General features: G+C 36.4%; 1 protein-coding gene across 1 annotated transcript in view; it reads left to right on the top strand.

Moving 5' to 3' along the window:
- Positions 1-15628, top strand: part of LOC132154695 (calsyntenin-2-like) — a 202351-nt gene that overhangs the window by 173839 nt on the left and 12884 nt on the right. Inside the window, exon 9 of the mRNA XM_059563345.1 lies at positions 12912-13074. Within this exon, the coding sequence (XP_059419328.1) occupies positions 12912-13074 (163 nt within the window). The remainder of the gene's footprint in view (positions 1-12911; positions 13075-15628) is intronic.

Genomic DNA, 15628 nt, shown 5'->3' with positions numbered 1-15628 from the left:
AAAACTAAAAAAACTATTGTGATGTACCTGTAGGCTGATTTGTGCTGTGAAATAATCACGAGCCTCTGAATAATGCATCTCTGCAGCTTTATTTCCACATTAGCTGAACAAAATTAGCTGGTCCATCAGCGCCAGGCACCACTTCCTCCTTTTATGAACACCCTTCCACAACTTTTCACCAAAAGCCACTCATGTGAGTGATAGAGAGAGTGAGGGAGAACTGCCTCTTTTCCCTGCCTCTGAAACTCTTTCTGGCCCACCTCGGTCCCAGTGCCATGCCAGTGTAATGGATTTGCATCAATAATGCAGGAGGGATTGGAAAAAAAAATCATGCTGAAAGGGTGCATGTACATTTTAGGAGAAAATATAGGGAGTGATAGATGTAGTGTGCATAGATTTGCGTATGGCTTTAGAGGGCACGATGGAGGAACCAGGGTTTGAATTGGCGCACAAGTAGATATTAAAGTGTGCACATTTTGATGAACTGATGCTGAATCCACTGCCCCATCAGTCTCGGGCTGAATGGTGAGTCAGAATCGCTCCTCTATTCCTCTGATGATTTTCAGTGAGTTATTTTCCTGGCTTTCAACCCCACACTTTCGATTACCCCCATCCATTCCTAGCCTCCTCCTCTTCCTTGCTCTATCCTAGCCTTTCACACTCCCCGTCTCTCTCTTCAAAAGCGTGCAAAGCACATCAGATCTGGAGGTGTCAAATGAGCATCTACAATCACAATGCGAGCCTTAGATCTCAGTTCCATCAGATAAAAAAAAAATGTATAGCTGTTCACATTTGTTGTTTTAAATGTGGCTAATATCAGATTTCCAGTGTGAACAGACCATGGTTCTGAACTTATTTATATTGCGTTAGTGGGGTCGCTTTAACCCACAGAGTTGAAAAACAACCCACGGCAAAAATTGAAAAAGTAGGCCAATTCCACTGGAAAACTGTGGACTTGGCAACACTTGTGCAGTATGCTGTCATACGGAACACGGAGGACATAAAGCAAGCAATTATGCGTTTACTACAGTTCTTTATTTAGGCTGACTGAAGATGTAGTTGAATGAGGTAGTGAGGAGACCAGTGCTGCAGAAAGTGACTGGTGCAATCAGATTTTTTTAGTGGGAGGGGGGAGTGGAAGGTCCTGGGGATGTATGATCTTTTGGGGGGGGGGGGGGGGGGGCTGGTGTTCAAAAAGAGGTGAGGAGGGATATTGTATAAATAGGCTGTCAGGAAACTGAACCCCCTCCTGACCTATATATATAAAATGTTTGCTTGTATATAGAGTTTGTGTGGAATACTTTTGGGGGAGGGAATGTGAGGAAGTTGTGGCCTAGTGGTTAGAGAGTTTGACTTCTAACCCTAAGGTTGTGGGTTCGAGTCTCAACAGTACAGAGCACAGTACAGAGAGCCATTTCAGAAACGTGCGTGGTGCTGCTGGAATAAAAACAAGCATTGACTAGAGTGGCCGCAATCAGCTTCAGTGGCCGTGTCACAGTCACACTGCACCGTAGAAGTGTGTAGTGAAAATTGTCTAAGCATTAGTGGTAGGGAAAGCCCTTTATAGTGGAGAGCAGCCACGTATGAAGTGTTTCTTAGAGGTTAAAGTACATTGGAGAATTATCATCAAACTTTTTACATATGCCATGTGACCTGAAAATGTGGGGAAAAAAACTATTTCCATTGCAGTTTTGCGAATTATTCCTTTTTTGCATTGCCTGAAAAATCACCTCACGCGAGCACAAAATTTTTTTGCTGATATATGAAAATTTTTGCAAAATTGACGTGTTTCCGTTAGGCATATTTTCAATTCTCTATTTCAATTTGCACAATTTGAAGGGTAATGGAAACCTGCCTACTGTCATGAGAAAAACTGATCTGAGTCACAAATGAGCAAAAATTATTATTATTTTTTTTGGGACACATTTGCTTACAGTGTGAACATAGCCTTTGATAAAACAGCTGGTGTCTGAGGTCAACAGCAGTATTTCTGCGATGCGAAAATGGCTCAGACTTTAACTCACATTAGAAATAAAAGCTAAAATGGCACAGGGTTGGGAATAAAAAAAGCTTTCTGAGAGACTGGGATGATGCAGAGACTTTGAAGTCTCTGAAAAGGTTGTGCGAAGCCATCGGCAACCAGCCTACATGTTTTACGCACATCAACACTCTTTGATTTCTCTTTTTGTGTTTGAAAAAATGCGCAGGAGAACAACAACTGCTTATTATGATGTTTCATAATTGAAAGCTGGAGTTTGAATTTGTTCTTTCACTGAAGAATGAGCTCAAATTTTCCTTCGGAGACTGTCTCTGTGTCCAACAGTGTTGAATTTCTAAACAGGCATGTGCCTTTGAGACGGTCCCAAGCTCATTAGCTGAGTATTTTATTGTCTCATTACGTTGTTTATGAGATTAAAAAATGCACAAAGAAGTGCATACGCAAACACATACTTGTGCAACTTGCTCAAAGTTTCTCCCTCACACATGCCCCCTGGGGAAAGACACACAGACCCGAGTGTGTCATTATTGACATACTAATGAGTTAGCAGCCGTGTGGCAAACTGCAGGGCTGCCAATGCTCACTACTTGTGCGGGGAGAATATCTACTTTTTTATTAAACAGCCCAGTGGGAGACTCACTACTTTCACACCCACAGCAAGCAACCTAACTGACAGCCTTTAGATGTCAACATGTCAAAATGTGCATTCAAGTGCAATGAAATTGTTTTCTTTAAAATCTCTCTGCATGTGTCAGTTACCGAAAGTACCATGAAATTAATGTGCTTTTTTTCAATGGTGCAGTGTTAATGGTCAGTCTATTTTTTTTTTCACAAGCACCATGTCAATAACATGTATATGAACACACAATTTTATGTATATTAATCTTTAGCTTACATAAAATTACCATGGTATGGCTGTAATTATTTGGGTATGTACTATGATAGTTGCATGGTATTTTTTGACGTGTCATGCTGATATCATTGCATGATCAGTTAACCATAAAAACGTTATGTGAATGTGAATAAAAAATGTTTCATGTTTTATATGTTTCATGATAATTCCATCATAGCGCTTACAAAAATGAATCATGGAACTATTATGGTATATTTTACATATTACCATGGTAATTCCATGATATTTTGGACATGTATCATGGTATTCTTAAAAAGTAAAATTGAGTTACATATAAGTACAATAGTATTACTATCTGATTTGTACTGTTTGTCAGGGAGTCTTTGAAATACCTTGTACTGTAAATACCTTGATATACACACCCAAAATGTACCAGAAAATACCACAGCGCTACCATAGTATTTTGGTACAAATGCAATGGTAATTGGCTGCAAATAGATTAATTTACACAGTGTAGGCTCCAAATTGGGAAGCTTAGGAGAGGTCACTCTTTAGTTGACTTTTGTCCCCGGAGGGCACAGTCTAATTCCTGCTCTAATTACTCACTCTGTCAGCCTGTAATTTATAGTCACCTTCCAGAGCACCGCAGGCCCGTCGCCACCTCTGTTAGCATGCCTGCCACCGAACAAACAACATCCACAAAATACATTCACCACTACACACAGCAAGATGTGTCAGATTTCAGTCACAACACTTGTGTCTTATTTGTAATCTAATGCTGCCACGCTGGTCACCGTATTTTCCATGAGTGATGTGTTTGTGTGAGTTGGCTCTTTAGGTCTGTGTTTGTGGTGCTTAGCTGTATCCATTTTTTAACTGTGGCCACTGCATGAATAAATTCACTTGATAAACAATGTTTAAACATAGACTAGCAATCTTGCTCCAAACAGCCTATAATGAATACTGAGAAAGTCATAGAGACACCATGAAGGACGTGCCTGCGGCGTTTTTCAGTTTTGGTGGAGGATCAGAAACTGTAAAATGGTAGTTCAGTTAAAGGCAAGCACAAATTTCGATGTCCTAGCACTTTTTGAGTGGGTTGTGGATTTAGTTTTTGTAAAATAGAATATAAATCTTCAGTAAGCACAGTTTATTAAGTTAAATGCTATTATGTGTTCAGTTAAGATCTATAAATTGGTTAGTTATATATTTTAAATTTTCTTTTTTCTTCTTTTAAGTATCATTACATTTATGTGTTCAAATCAATGCTGTTCCCATAACTAAGATCCTTATTTTTTTGTACTGGATAAATAGTAATTTTAAGACCGATTTTAGAGATTGCCCCCTAAATTTAGTTGAGATTTTATTGGCTTTTAGTGTAGCAAACTTCTGGTTTAAATTATGAATGGCTCCTGTGCAATTATTTAATTTTGTGCAGTTATACTTGTTTCTTTTAGTTTAAGTTTATAAAACTACTGTATACATAGTTCACAATTGTATAGTGATTTAAGAACAAATCCAACACATAGCATTTTCCACGTGTTTTTTTGTTACTTTCTCTTTCCAAAAACTCTCTCTTCTCACTGCAGCTGATGATTTGTGTCTGTCCTGAGCAAAGACACAGTCAGACTCTTCATCCACATATACATCAGAAGCCACTTACACGGTACAGCCAATACCACGGCCCACTGCAGATCTCATACCTGCTCTGCTGGATCAGTCACTGATCTCTCTTGTATCATTTCGGCCAAAGAACTGTCATTGGAATGTGTCACTGCAATCAGCAAATTGCAGTGTTTGTCGTCTTCTCTTCACAGCGGACCGGCCACCGAGCCTAGACTTTCATTTGAAAGTGGATACTTTAAAGTGTCTCTTTCATTGACTTTCTCAGTAAGAGGTGCACGGTCTAATTTAATTCTATAGGGATGTCCAAGTCAGGTATGAGCGTCTGGCTGAGCTCCATCTGTCGTGGTGAATAATGGCTGTGAGAGAGTGTCAGTGCACAGGTGTCCTGAAGATCTCCTTATGCTTCCAATAGTAGCGTTCCTGTTTTCTGAAGATGAGGAGGCAGGTGTGTGGATAACAGTGCCAAGCATGTGCTAGTCGGCACAGCATCAAACTTCCCTAATCAATTACCCAGAGTGTCCTTTGTTAACTTGCATGATGGTGATGGGAATAGCAGTTACAGTACTACTATCTGAAGATCTTTCCCAACCTTGCACACTATGAGCTTTATCTCCATCTAATGAATTCTAATCGATTATGAGATGTGTATCTACACCTCCAAGAAAAAAGGGAGGAGAGAAAAAGCACTTCTTCACTTGTATTTTTGCTATTCTGTATATAGAACAAATTCTTCTTCCCACAAGGCCATTTGAGGGAGCAGATGATGGAACAGATAAAGCAGCTCCTAAAATTAGCTTAATCTGCTGTTCAATCGAGGAAATAATGAAACCTTAAATTGCACCCCCCAATTCAGCTCACAGTTATAGAGTCCCTGGACTCCTTGATTAAATGCCACCTCCGAAAAGTTTTCTGCGGTAGCTATTTATTCTTTCCAAATTTCTTGTCCGGCTCTCTTCCTTTGAAGAAAGACATGGAGGCGTTCCAGGAGCAGGGAGAGAGGGTTATTATATGCTTTGTGAGTGTTAGTTAGAGACAGACATGGGTGATATTGCAAAGACATAATAAAATGTAATATATAGGATCCTTTTGACAATATACAAGATGTCTTGATGTTTATTTTCCCTGAAAAGACGGAAGTTTTCTTTCCAGTGTTGACATGATGACCTATAGAAACAAGAAATCAGGGTGAGATGTTTCGAAGGGCCATAATTTGCATTGCTATGTGGTATGCTATATGGTATATATATACATATATACACACACACACACACACACACACACACACACACACACACACACCTCACCCAACCCTAGTTAGAGAGCAGCATCTCAGTGTATTGCAAGCCTTGTCTGAGCAGCAGCACACGCCTGCAAACACAATGCATTAATGTTTAATGAGGAACAGGCCTGTACCTTCACAGCATGTGAGGCATTTCTCTCCCTCAGCCAACATGACACAATGATGCTTGCATATGTAGAAAGAGATGTATAGTTCTAGGTGTTATTTGTGTTGCAGCTCTCGCTTATTATCACAACTTTATTTGTTTGCTCTGAAGGTTGTGGATGCAGTTTGTTGACAAGGGAACAGATTAAAAATGTTAAGAGCAAAAAAACGTGAAGAGCGAGTGATGGATGGATGGGGGCGGAGGAGGAGGCCAAATGTAAGCATGTTTTAATCCTTGGCGGCGTGTGCCTTTGTGTGCTGAAACAGCCAAAATCATGTCCTGTCAGACCAAGATTAATGCTGCATGTGTGTTTCATTAGCAGCAATGCATGCACATGCTCACACAGCGCTGTGTTCTGTTCGTTCCTCTTTGGACATGTAATAAGGATGAGTATGGACAGAGACTGCAGAGGTTGACATGCCATCAGCTCTGTTATAAATGGCAGTCAAAAGCATGATCGGTCTGTTTAGAATATATGGGATATGGTGGATGGCCAACAACTGAAGTTTGTGATGTTAATTCATTTTAGATTTCTTTGTTTTTTGTTTTTAATTATTATGTATGATGTCTCAGTTTTTTTTTCAGCAGCTCTTTAAACTTTGTCAGAGACCCCATATATAAAATATGAATAAATGGAATATATTTCACTGTAAAAAAAACTGTTGCCAGTTTTTTTCTTCTGTTTTTGCTGTATGTTATTAGAATAGATTCATATAATTTGAAATTAAAATTTAAGGTTTGTTGTGAAATTTGTTTTCACAATTAAAAAAAAATAATGTAACAACTTTTGGGAATTAATTTGTTTGTTTGTTCGTTCGTTTGTTTGTTCGTTCAGTCGGTCATTCATTCCTGATTGAAAATATTTGTAAACTATTGAATTATTTAGATATTAAATATGTAATTTAAGACTTAAATAATAAATACTAAATAAGACTGATAAATAATAAATAATTTTTCCACACGTTAACATATGAAAAATGACATATTGTGACTTCCATGAACAAATTCATTATTCCGTTCATAGCTAGTACCATGAACTACTTATGACATTTATATTTATTTTTCACAAACATAAAAACCAACCCTTTTGGGAAAGTTTATATTTATTATTATTATTATTTTATTTATCCAATTTAAAGCACCACTGCAGTATCCACATTGCTATTTTAAAAGTATTATTTTAAAAATAGAAATGTGGATGCAGCAATTTTCATTATAATACTTTTGACTGTTGTGGTTTTGTTTTCGTTGAACATCGCAACAATTGTTTGACTTATAAAAATGTGTCTTGTGCCTTTGTTCTGGTCCATTCTGTTGAGCTTCATCTAGGTTTTTGTTTTATATATTTATTTGAAAACAAGAATTAATTTTTTGTTAGTGGCCCCTAAGGAACAAATGTCTGACATGTAGCTTTGCACATTCTTAGTTAAGTTTAGACATGTATGTAGATGCAGAAGGGAAGTTCAGTGTTGTATTAACTGGTTGATAGATATGGAAGTGCCCAGTTTCAAAAATCAAAAATTTCAGTTCATCAAAAATTTGATGAACAGTTTTCCATATTTGTAATCTACATATTTTGCTTATGCTTTTTGCACACAATTACATTGCAGTTAACAAGCTTCAAGTGTTGTTCACATGTTTACACACTGCAGGCTATTCGTTGTCATACTCTGTACAGAAGCCAGGTTTTTAGAGAGCCATTTTTGAGCTGTTTAATTAACCAGCTCTAATGCTGCTTTTTCATGCCTCACTGACACTGGACATTGACTTAGGCTTTCTAAATTGCATGAGCTTTTTTTTTTTTTTTTTTGCATTTTTATTTCTGGATTTTTTTGAAGAGTCTTTTTTTTTTCTTCTTCTCCTTTAATGGGATGGCAATACATAATTACAATCTTTGCTCTCTTTTGAGAAAACAGCAGGTATTTCATTACAACCTAAATCCTTAGTTAGATCAGTCCTTGTAAAAATGGTATGTGTAACAAGAGTTAGCAAGATATATTAATTATATTATATTATATTATATTATATTATATTATATTATATTATATTATATTATATTATATTATATTATATTATATTAATTATATTATATTATATTATATTATATTATATTATATTATATTATATTATATTATATTATATTATATTATATTATATTATATTATATTATATTATATTATATTATATTATATTATATTATATTATATTATATTATATTATATTATATTATGTGAGGTGTTCAAATGTCAGCCGGCAGCCAGTGATCGCCATGCAATTGAATTGAATTTACAGTTTTATTTCATAATATCCCAGAATGCCTCTCATGGACCTGTATTTCAATACAAGTGCCCAAATCAAAATGTGTGTGTGTGTGTGTGTCATGTTTGAAACATTAAAAAAGGACAGAAAAAGGTTAGACTGATAGAGTGATATTGCTGCAGAAAGAAAGGAAAAATATAGATATATATATATATATATATATATATAAATATAGAGTCCAGTGAGATGGAGCTAAAGAGAATATCTATTCTAGAAAAGGAGAGATAAGAAAGGGTATAGGAATAGAGGTGTGGAGTGAGATCTGTCCCCAGAGGCAGTGGTTAGATGGAGAGAAAGAGTTTGTCTCTGGAGACCTGGACTCTTCCTCCATTAACTCCCCTCTGCAGACGCTCAGCATCATCCACCCAGACAGCTGCAGTTCCATATGGTGCTCTCCATGACTGCATGTGGAGTATGAAAAAGAATGTTTATTGCACTATACTAGCAAATTATCATTATGACATTACCGGTTCTCTGATAATCACCATTCATTTACCTGTTAATGTAATCGGGTGTCAGGAGTTAATCTTAATTAAATTAATATTTAATTGTTTTTTCGAAGTTTCATCTTTCTTATCACACTGTGCTTTCAGCACTGTTGAACAAAATGTCTCAAGAAATAAAACAATTAATAGTTTTTAACTATATCTTGATAATCGTAACAATGTGGCTCTAAAAAAAAAAGTCATGGCTTGCTGGGCGAGTTTTTTAGTATTTTTTATATACTAATATAGTATTTATTCATATTTGTAATATAATTTTTTTTTATTGAGTAGTTTATATTTTAGAAATTTTGTTCGAAATTTGTGATTTTTACAAATATTTATATTTAGCTTAAATTATTTTTAGTTGTTAACTTTATCTTGACAGTGTGACACTGATGCAAAAAACAAACAACAACAAAAAAACATATATTAAAATTCTGCAACTATTAACACCATAATGTATTGTGTGTCAGTTGCCCGTTATGACAAATCTATCAGTATTCCTGTTTGCTATAAGCCTGAAACTCTATTGAATTGTTTCTTTAAAAAAGAAATGACTGTGTAAATGCTATAAAAAATAACAGTGTAGAATAACTTTAAATGGCTCTGATTGGTTTGCTTTGATATGTTAAAGTGATCTGATGTTTCTCATACTCATAAATCTGTCCCTATAATTAGCGTCTGATCATAATTATACTTAATTAATTTAATAGGACAGATGACAAATGATGAATAGTACAGCTAATGATGGCAAATTAAGTTACATTTCCGTTTCATTAAGGGCACATGAACGTGAACTGAAAACCTAAACCTAAGCGCAGATATCATTCAGATAAGAACTCAAACCTGATGAAAAATTTCCTTATATATAGCCATAGGCGTCGATTTCGGGGGGGACGCGTCCCCCCCAGATTTCGTCATGAGTCATTTTGTACCCACCACTTTTTTTTTTTTTTTGAAAACCTCGAGTTCAATTTAGCCGTTCTGCTGCTGCGCTGGCTACACGCTTTTCTGTTCATTAAAACTGCAACAACTGTAACATTATTATCTCTATATTACTATCGCGCTTCTTTTTTTTAAAGAATGTTTTTCAAATGAGTTGACAGCAGGGGCGTTGCTAGGGTCTTGATACATTGGGGGCTTAGCCCAGAACTATATGGAAAAGGAACTATAGACAGTACAGGTCCAGTAAAGAGGCCATTCAACAGACAGTAAACACAGGCACTCTGTATAGGTGTCATAAACATAAAAATCACTCGCGCCTGACGCGCTATTCGCGTCCGGTGTGAACGCACCATAGTCACCTGACTTAAAGTTCAATGATATGAATGAAACAATGAATGAGTTGTTGTTAATTCTCCATTTTCACTGTATATTTCATAAAAAAAACGGCAGCAAAACAGCGATTAAAAGCCGTTTAGCTCGCGTCTCGCGAGATGAGAAAAGTGACATCGGTTGCTATAGGTAGCCTATCAGACAGAAAAGTTGATGCTAGCGATGTTAGGATTTCCTAACCTGAAATAAAAAGAATGAAGCAAGATATGATTCCTAAAGTTATTTAGTATCTGCTTCGGTAATACCAATTGGGGAAAATCCTATCTTAGACTCTTTCTGTAATATGGCCCCTGGTATTCTAGCTAGCTATCCATCTGAGGGGAATAACGTTAATTTACACATTGTGTTTCAATCGCCAAATCAGATGTATAGGCTACTTCATCTACATTCTTCACGAGAAACGGATTATGGCTCACAAAATGGATTAGTTATAGGACGAAATAGTAAGGTCCCACGTACTTTATATATACAGTACATGTTGTTCTGCATTAATACCACAGTAAGTACAGGGCTAGGTACGTTAGACCAGGGTTTGCTAAAGAGCCTTCACCGACCTGAGCTTAATGATGAGGGAACGGCGCCAGTAGATAACTCTTCTTGCCTCCTTATTTTACTTTTTAAAAAGTGTCTAATGTCCATAGCTACCACCAGAAGCCACAAACAACAATGACAGTAAAGCCCAAAGCTCTTTCTCCTCAGGCGCGCACTCTAAGCTGTAACCATAGTAACTTTGATCTGCTTGAACACATTTTAATCGTCTTTAATACATGATTGATTCCGAAGGATAGATTAAAAGACCCGGTCATTTTTTTAAATAAATACAAATTATTAAAAAAATAATAATAATTATCAATAAATTAAATTTTTTTGAGATCCGGGGCTATAAAAAAAACATCCGGGGCTGAAGCCCCGGATGCCCATATCTAACGACGCGCCTGGTTGAAAGTTTGGAATGGACAGTGAACGAGCGGGAACGAGGCTACCTAGTCTTTGCTGGGATTGGCCAGAATTTCTGGCGAATGTATCATAGACGAGCAAGTCATTTAGCCTTCATACAATATCACAAGGTTGCATCCTTGTGCCATGGACTATAACATATCAAAGTGATAACCTGTAGAACAAATGGATGTTGTTGTACACACAGCATGGGTCTGCAGACCATTGACACAAAGGTAAGACGCGATAACTTATGTTTATTAAGATTTGCTGGTATTATGGCTAGGTCTTGTGCATTTGCACACAAGGGATCGGCTGTTTTAATTCTTCTCTTGCAATTAATGTTACGTTAGACTTCCTTAGCCACCAACTTAATTAGCTAGTTACGGTTTGCGTTCATACAGCAAGTATTGGGGGATATGATTGTTGAGTAGTCAGTATCTTGTTTAATTATTGCTTGAATCTATTGCTGAATTCTGGAATAGTTGTGATGATGATGATGATGATGATGATGATGAGGAATGGATCAAGTTTTAGTCAAAATGCCAGATGTAGATTGGATGGATGCATGTTGTTGTGAATTGAGAGCAGTCAGATCATGGTGTGATAGTCAATAGTGTTCATCTGTGCTACACGTATTTTTGCTTTTTCAATCTTGATAAAATTTGTAGTGCTTAAGTTGTGTTGTGTGTAGATATGGTAAATTGTACTGGGAATTAAATCAAATTATTACATGGCTTGGTTGAATTCCACTGTAGAATGAAGTCTGTTATTTCTTGATAATAACACCGTTGCCATGAAAAACAGAGCATTGTTATGGACGCAGCAGGATTCTAATCGTTGAGACGGAACTATTTTCTTTAGCGGAAGCAATACAATCGTGTTTAAATCAATAAACTCTTTTTTAAATCAATATTTTGTGTCAAATTATTGATTTATTTGGTGGGTAGCCATGTAATAAGCGGGATAATGTAGAGCGAGGCCCGATTTTGGGTTAGATTTTTTCCCCGTTTTCAGTGGTTATAACAAAGCAACATGAAAGAGAAATTTGGTAATCATTGTTTAGGTACATTAAACCACGTCATGGCCATGTCATATTGTCAACATGGTACTTATATGATGATATGAAGCAGATTAGTGGGTCATATATCATATGTCTAATGCTTTGTACGGCTTTCTTCTTCATAAAACGAGTCGGACATCATCACATTTTTGTATACATTTTTATTTATTTACATTAATAAGATACAGGACGTCTTTCAAAACATGACCTGCGCGAAAGAGAAAAAAAATGCATCATTGTACCCAGCACTTCTGAAAATGCACTTCTGAATGCGTCTCTGTCCCCACCACATTTCAAACCAAACTGACGCCCATGTATATAGCAGCATTGTGTCCCTGTAGTTTGTAGTTTAGACTGTTTTGCTGTGAATTTTTACTTTGAGGGTTGTTTGTTTAAGATATTTGTTTTGTTTTGTTTTGTTCAATAGTTGGTTAGAGGTTGGTTCATTTAGGGTATAATTTGTTTTTGTTTTGTTTTGTTTTTTGTTCAATAGTTGGTTAGAGGTTGGTTCATTTAGGCTATAATTTGTTTTTGTATTGTATTGTATTGTTTTGTTTTGGGTTTTTTGTTTTGTTTTTGTTTTTGTTTTGCAGTGTTACCAACCATGAGCAGTGCATTTTTAAGATGATATAAAAAATAAAATAAAAAATAAACCATTAAGGACTAGTTCTCTTTATCAGTTTCGTATATAAAAATAATTCAGTCTTTTAAGACGGGAACCCTTTTGGGGTCAAGTTTACCTCAAAATCATATTTATTATAAGTCAACTGATTGGTCAAGTAGAGATTTTTAATGTATATTGTTTTGCCCTTGTAACTACATTTACACTTGTTCTATTTCTCATCTCTAGATCTGTGATAAAGAGTGGCATTACTATGTCATCAACGTGGAGTTTCCTTCAGTGACGCTCTTCGTAGACGGAGTGACATATGAACCCTACCTAGTGACGGACGACTGGCCTATCCACCCCTCTGAGATCGATGTACAGCTAACCGTAGGTGCCTGCTGGCAAGGTGAGACCATGAAGGAGCTGTTGTTTTGATTATCCTTTTGAAAAGAGGATCGATAAAATGAAATGGTGGCATAATTGTGGTTTGGACGACCCAGATATAGGAGGTGATGAATCAGCATCCACCAGTTTTGAAATGTGATCAGATAGCTTCAGACTTCAGAGAGGGTGTGACTAAGAGATATCTACATTATTGATATGACAGCGTGAGCATGGCAGCGGTGGTTCGAATACCAAGAGAGAGGCAATGTGTTTGGCTTCAGGCTACCCGGATTCCTCATTTAATCAAAGAGACTCAGGCGTGAAAACATCAAAAAAGAAACACGGCCTGTCAATTTCAGCCCTTTTGAAATGGAGCTAATGATCGCATTTGACTGGAGAAACTGTCCTTAACCTCGCTTTCATGAGCTAAATAATTAAACAAGCCTCTGAGAGAATGGAGACACGGCTAAGTCATTGTTTTTGGTGACAAAGTCTTAAGTTCCGAGTCTTAAGCACTATTTTGCATTTCTTTTCATCTGTGCTGATTGCGGATTATTCTTTCTTTTCACTGGCTTTGATTTGGGATTTTTTCTTTCTTTTTTTTTTTTAGAAGAGGTCCATATAGTAAGGATTAATAAACCCTGAATGGGGGAAAAGTTCACTTGCCATTACATCCCAATGAAGCTGGTCTAAGCTCCACTAAACCGCAACTGATAACTTTTCAAGCCATTAGCGGGAAGATTGCTTCTCACACCCTGTCCATTTTCACTCCATGCAATCAACAACGTAGGAACAAACCACCTCATAATGGAAAGCAGGGATGGTATTTGTTCAGGACAAATTGAGATCCTTGTCATCTTTGGAATAAAAATGGATTTGGTGGCCATTGTCTTGACGAGACATCAAATAGGATTATCAGCTTTTTTTCTGGAGCTTTATCATCACATTAACTGATCCACTGCAGGGCTCGACATTAACGGTTGTCCGCTTGTTCGGGACAAGTGGATTTTGTGAAGGGACAAGTGAAAAAGAATTTTACTTGCCCGACCGGACAAGTAACCTGATCAAAATTGTAATAACAAACAATAACTAGGGCACCACCGAAACTTTGGCGAGAATGATTGAGATTTTATTACTTTCAGTGTAAACGGTGACTGATAATGGATAATGTATTGTCAGTATCAAGGTCGCATCAGTTGAGGCTCATGCAACCTGTCTGATTCACAGAGAAATCAAAGATATAACTGCAACAGTACACACAAAGAAACAAACGTGAACAAACATACCGTGGTAGAAAAAATATAAATATTCTATATAATATATTCAATATCACACGACCAGGAGTGACGCTTTCCCGACTTTCAGCTCAATTGCAAATGTGATATTGATTTTATACAACTTTAGTTAAACAATTAATATTAACTGACTTGCATTTTAGACACATGGATCGTTTTTGCTCTATGGGGGGGTTGAATTTGTTCACGCACCTTAAAATATTTATTTTATTTCAGATTCTTATTTAAAGCTTTATCTTAATAGGCTGTATCAGAAGAAAACTGGTAGTTCTATGTGAAATCAGACATTTGAGCTCTCCCATAGTCATAATGGCATAATCATTACACCCCGCGAATATTCGACTGTGAGATTGGTAGTCAAATCAGGCTCCTTGAATCGAAGCATCGAATCGTTCACTATTCATTTTAGACACATTATGGATCGTTTTTGCTCCATTTCGCTAACAAAAATAGTTCTAAGCAAAGCCACAGCATAACAGTCAGGCATGTCCGTGCAAAACACAACAGACTTTCGCTACTAAATGATTCATTTTTGAATGAGTCAATGATTCAGTGAGCCATTTATAAAAATGTTTACTTGCTTCATTTATTTAATGAATCATTTACATTTATGCATTTAGCAGATGCTTTTATCCAAAGCAACTAACATTGCATTCAGGTTAACAAGTTTCTCCTAACATGTGTTCCCTGGGATTTGAACCCCCAACCTTGCGCTTGCTAACGCAATGCTCTACCACTCGAGCTACAGGAACATCAGCCATTAGAATGAATCGGTTGAATCAATGATTCACTCATTAAGAAAGTGATTTGCCACCACCTACTGGTGGTTTAATTTCATATTTAAAAGTATCATTGCATTTTTCCAGCATTTTATATTTGTATGTCAAAAAAGTAAAAACATACATCTAATAACATTATTCATGCATTTGGACAGATGGAGTTTGTTGATACTGATTTCATTTAAATAGTAACAACCATATAATGATTATTATTCTAACTAAATGTATTGAACAAATGTAAGAATTTGACGTAAATGGAGGTATGTACATTTAATCAGTTTAGAAAAATATTGTCCTTCATAAAGTAAAAAAATGTAACAGCAATCAATTTAAGGCAATTATAAAAAATATGCTGATTAAAGTAATACCTGATAGAGCACTAATGAGAGTGCTTCAGAATAAATTACATTTGACAAGTAACTTTGTTACTCGTACAAGTGAATGATTGATTTACTTGTCTGAAGGAAAAGCTCATGTAAAAGCTTAATGTCGAGCCCTGTAC

Source organism: Carassius carassius, chromosome 12 (assembly GCF_963082965.1).
Source record: "Carassius carassius chromosome 12, fCarCar2.1, whole genome shotgun sequence".
NCBI classification, from domain to species: Eukaryota; Metazoa; Chordata; class Actinopteri; order Cypriniformes; family Cyprinidae; genus Carassius; species Carassius carassius.
Note: the sequence above shows the minus strand (reverse complement) of the source record. Positions and strands in the feature narration are given on the sequence as shown.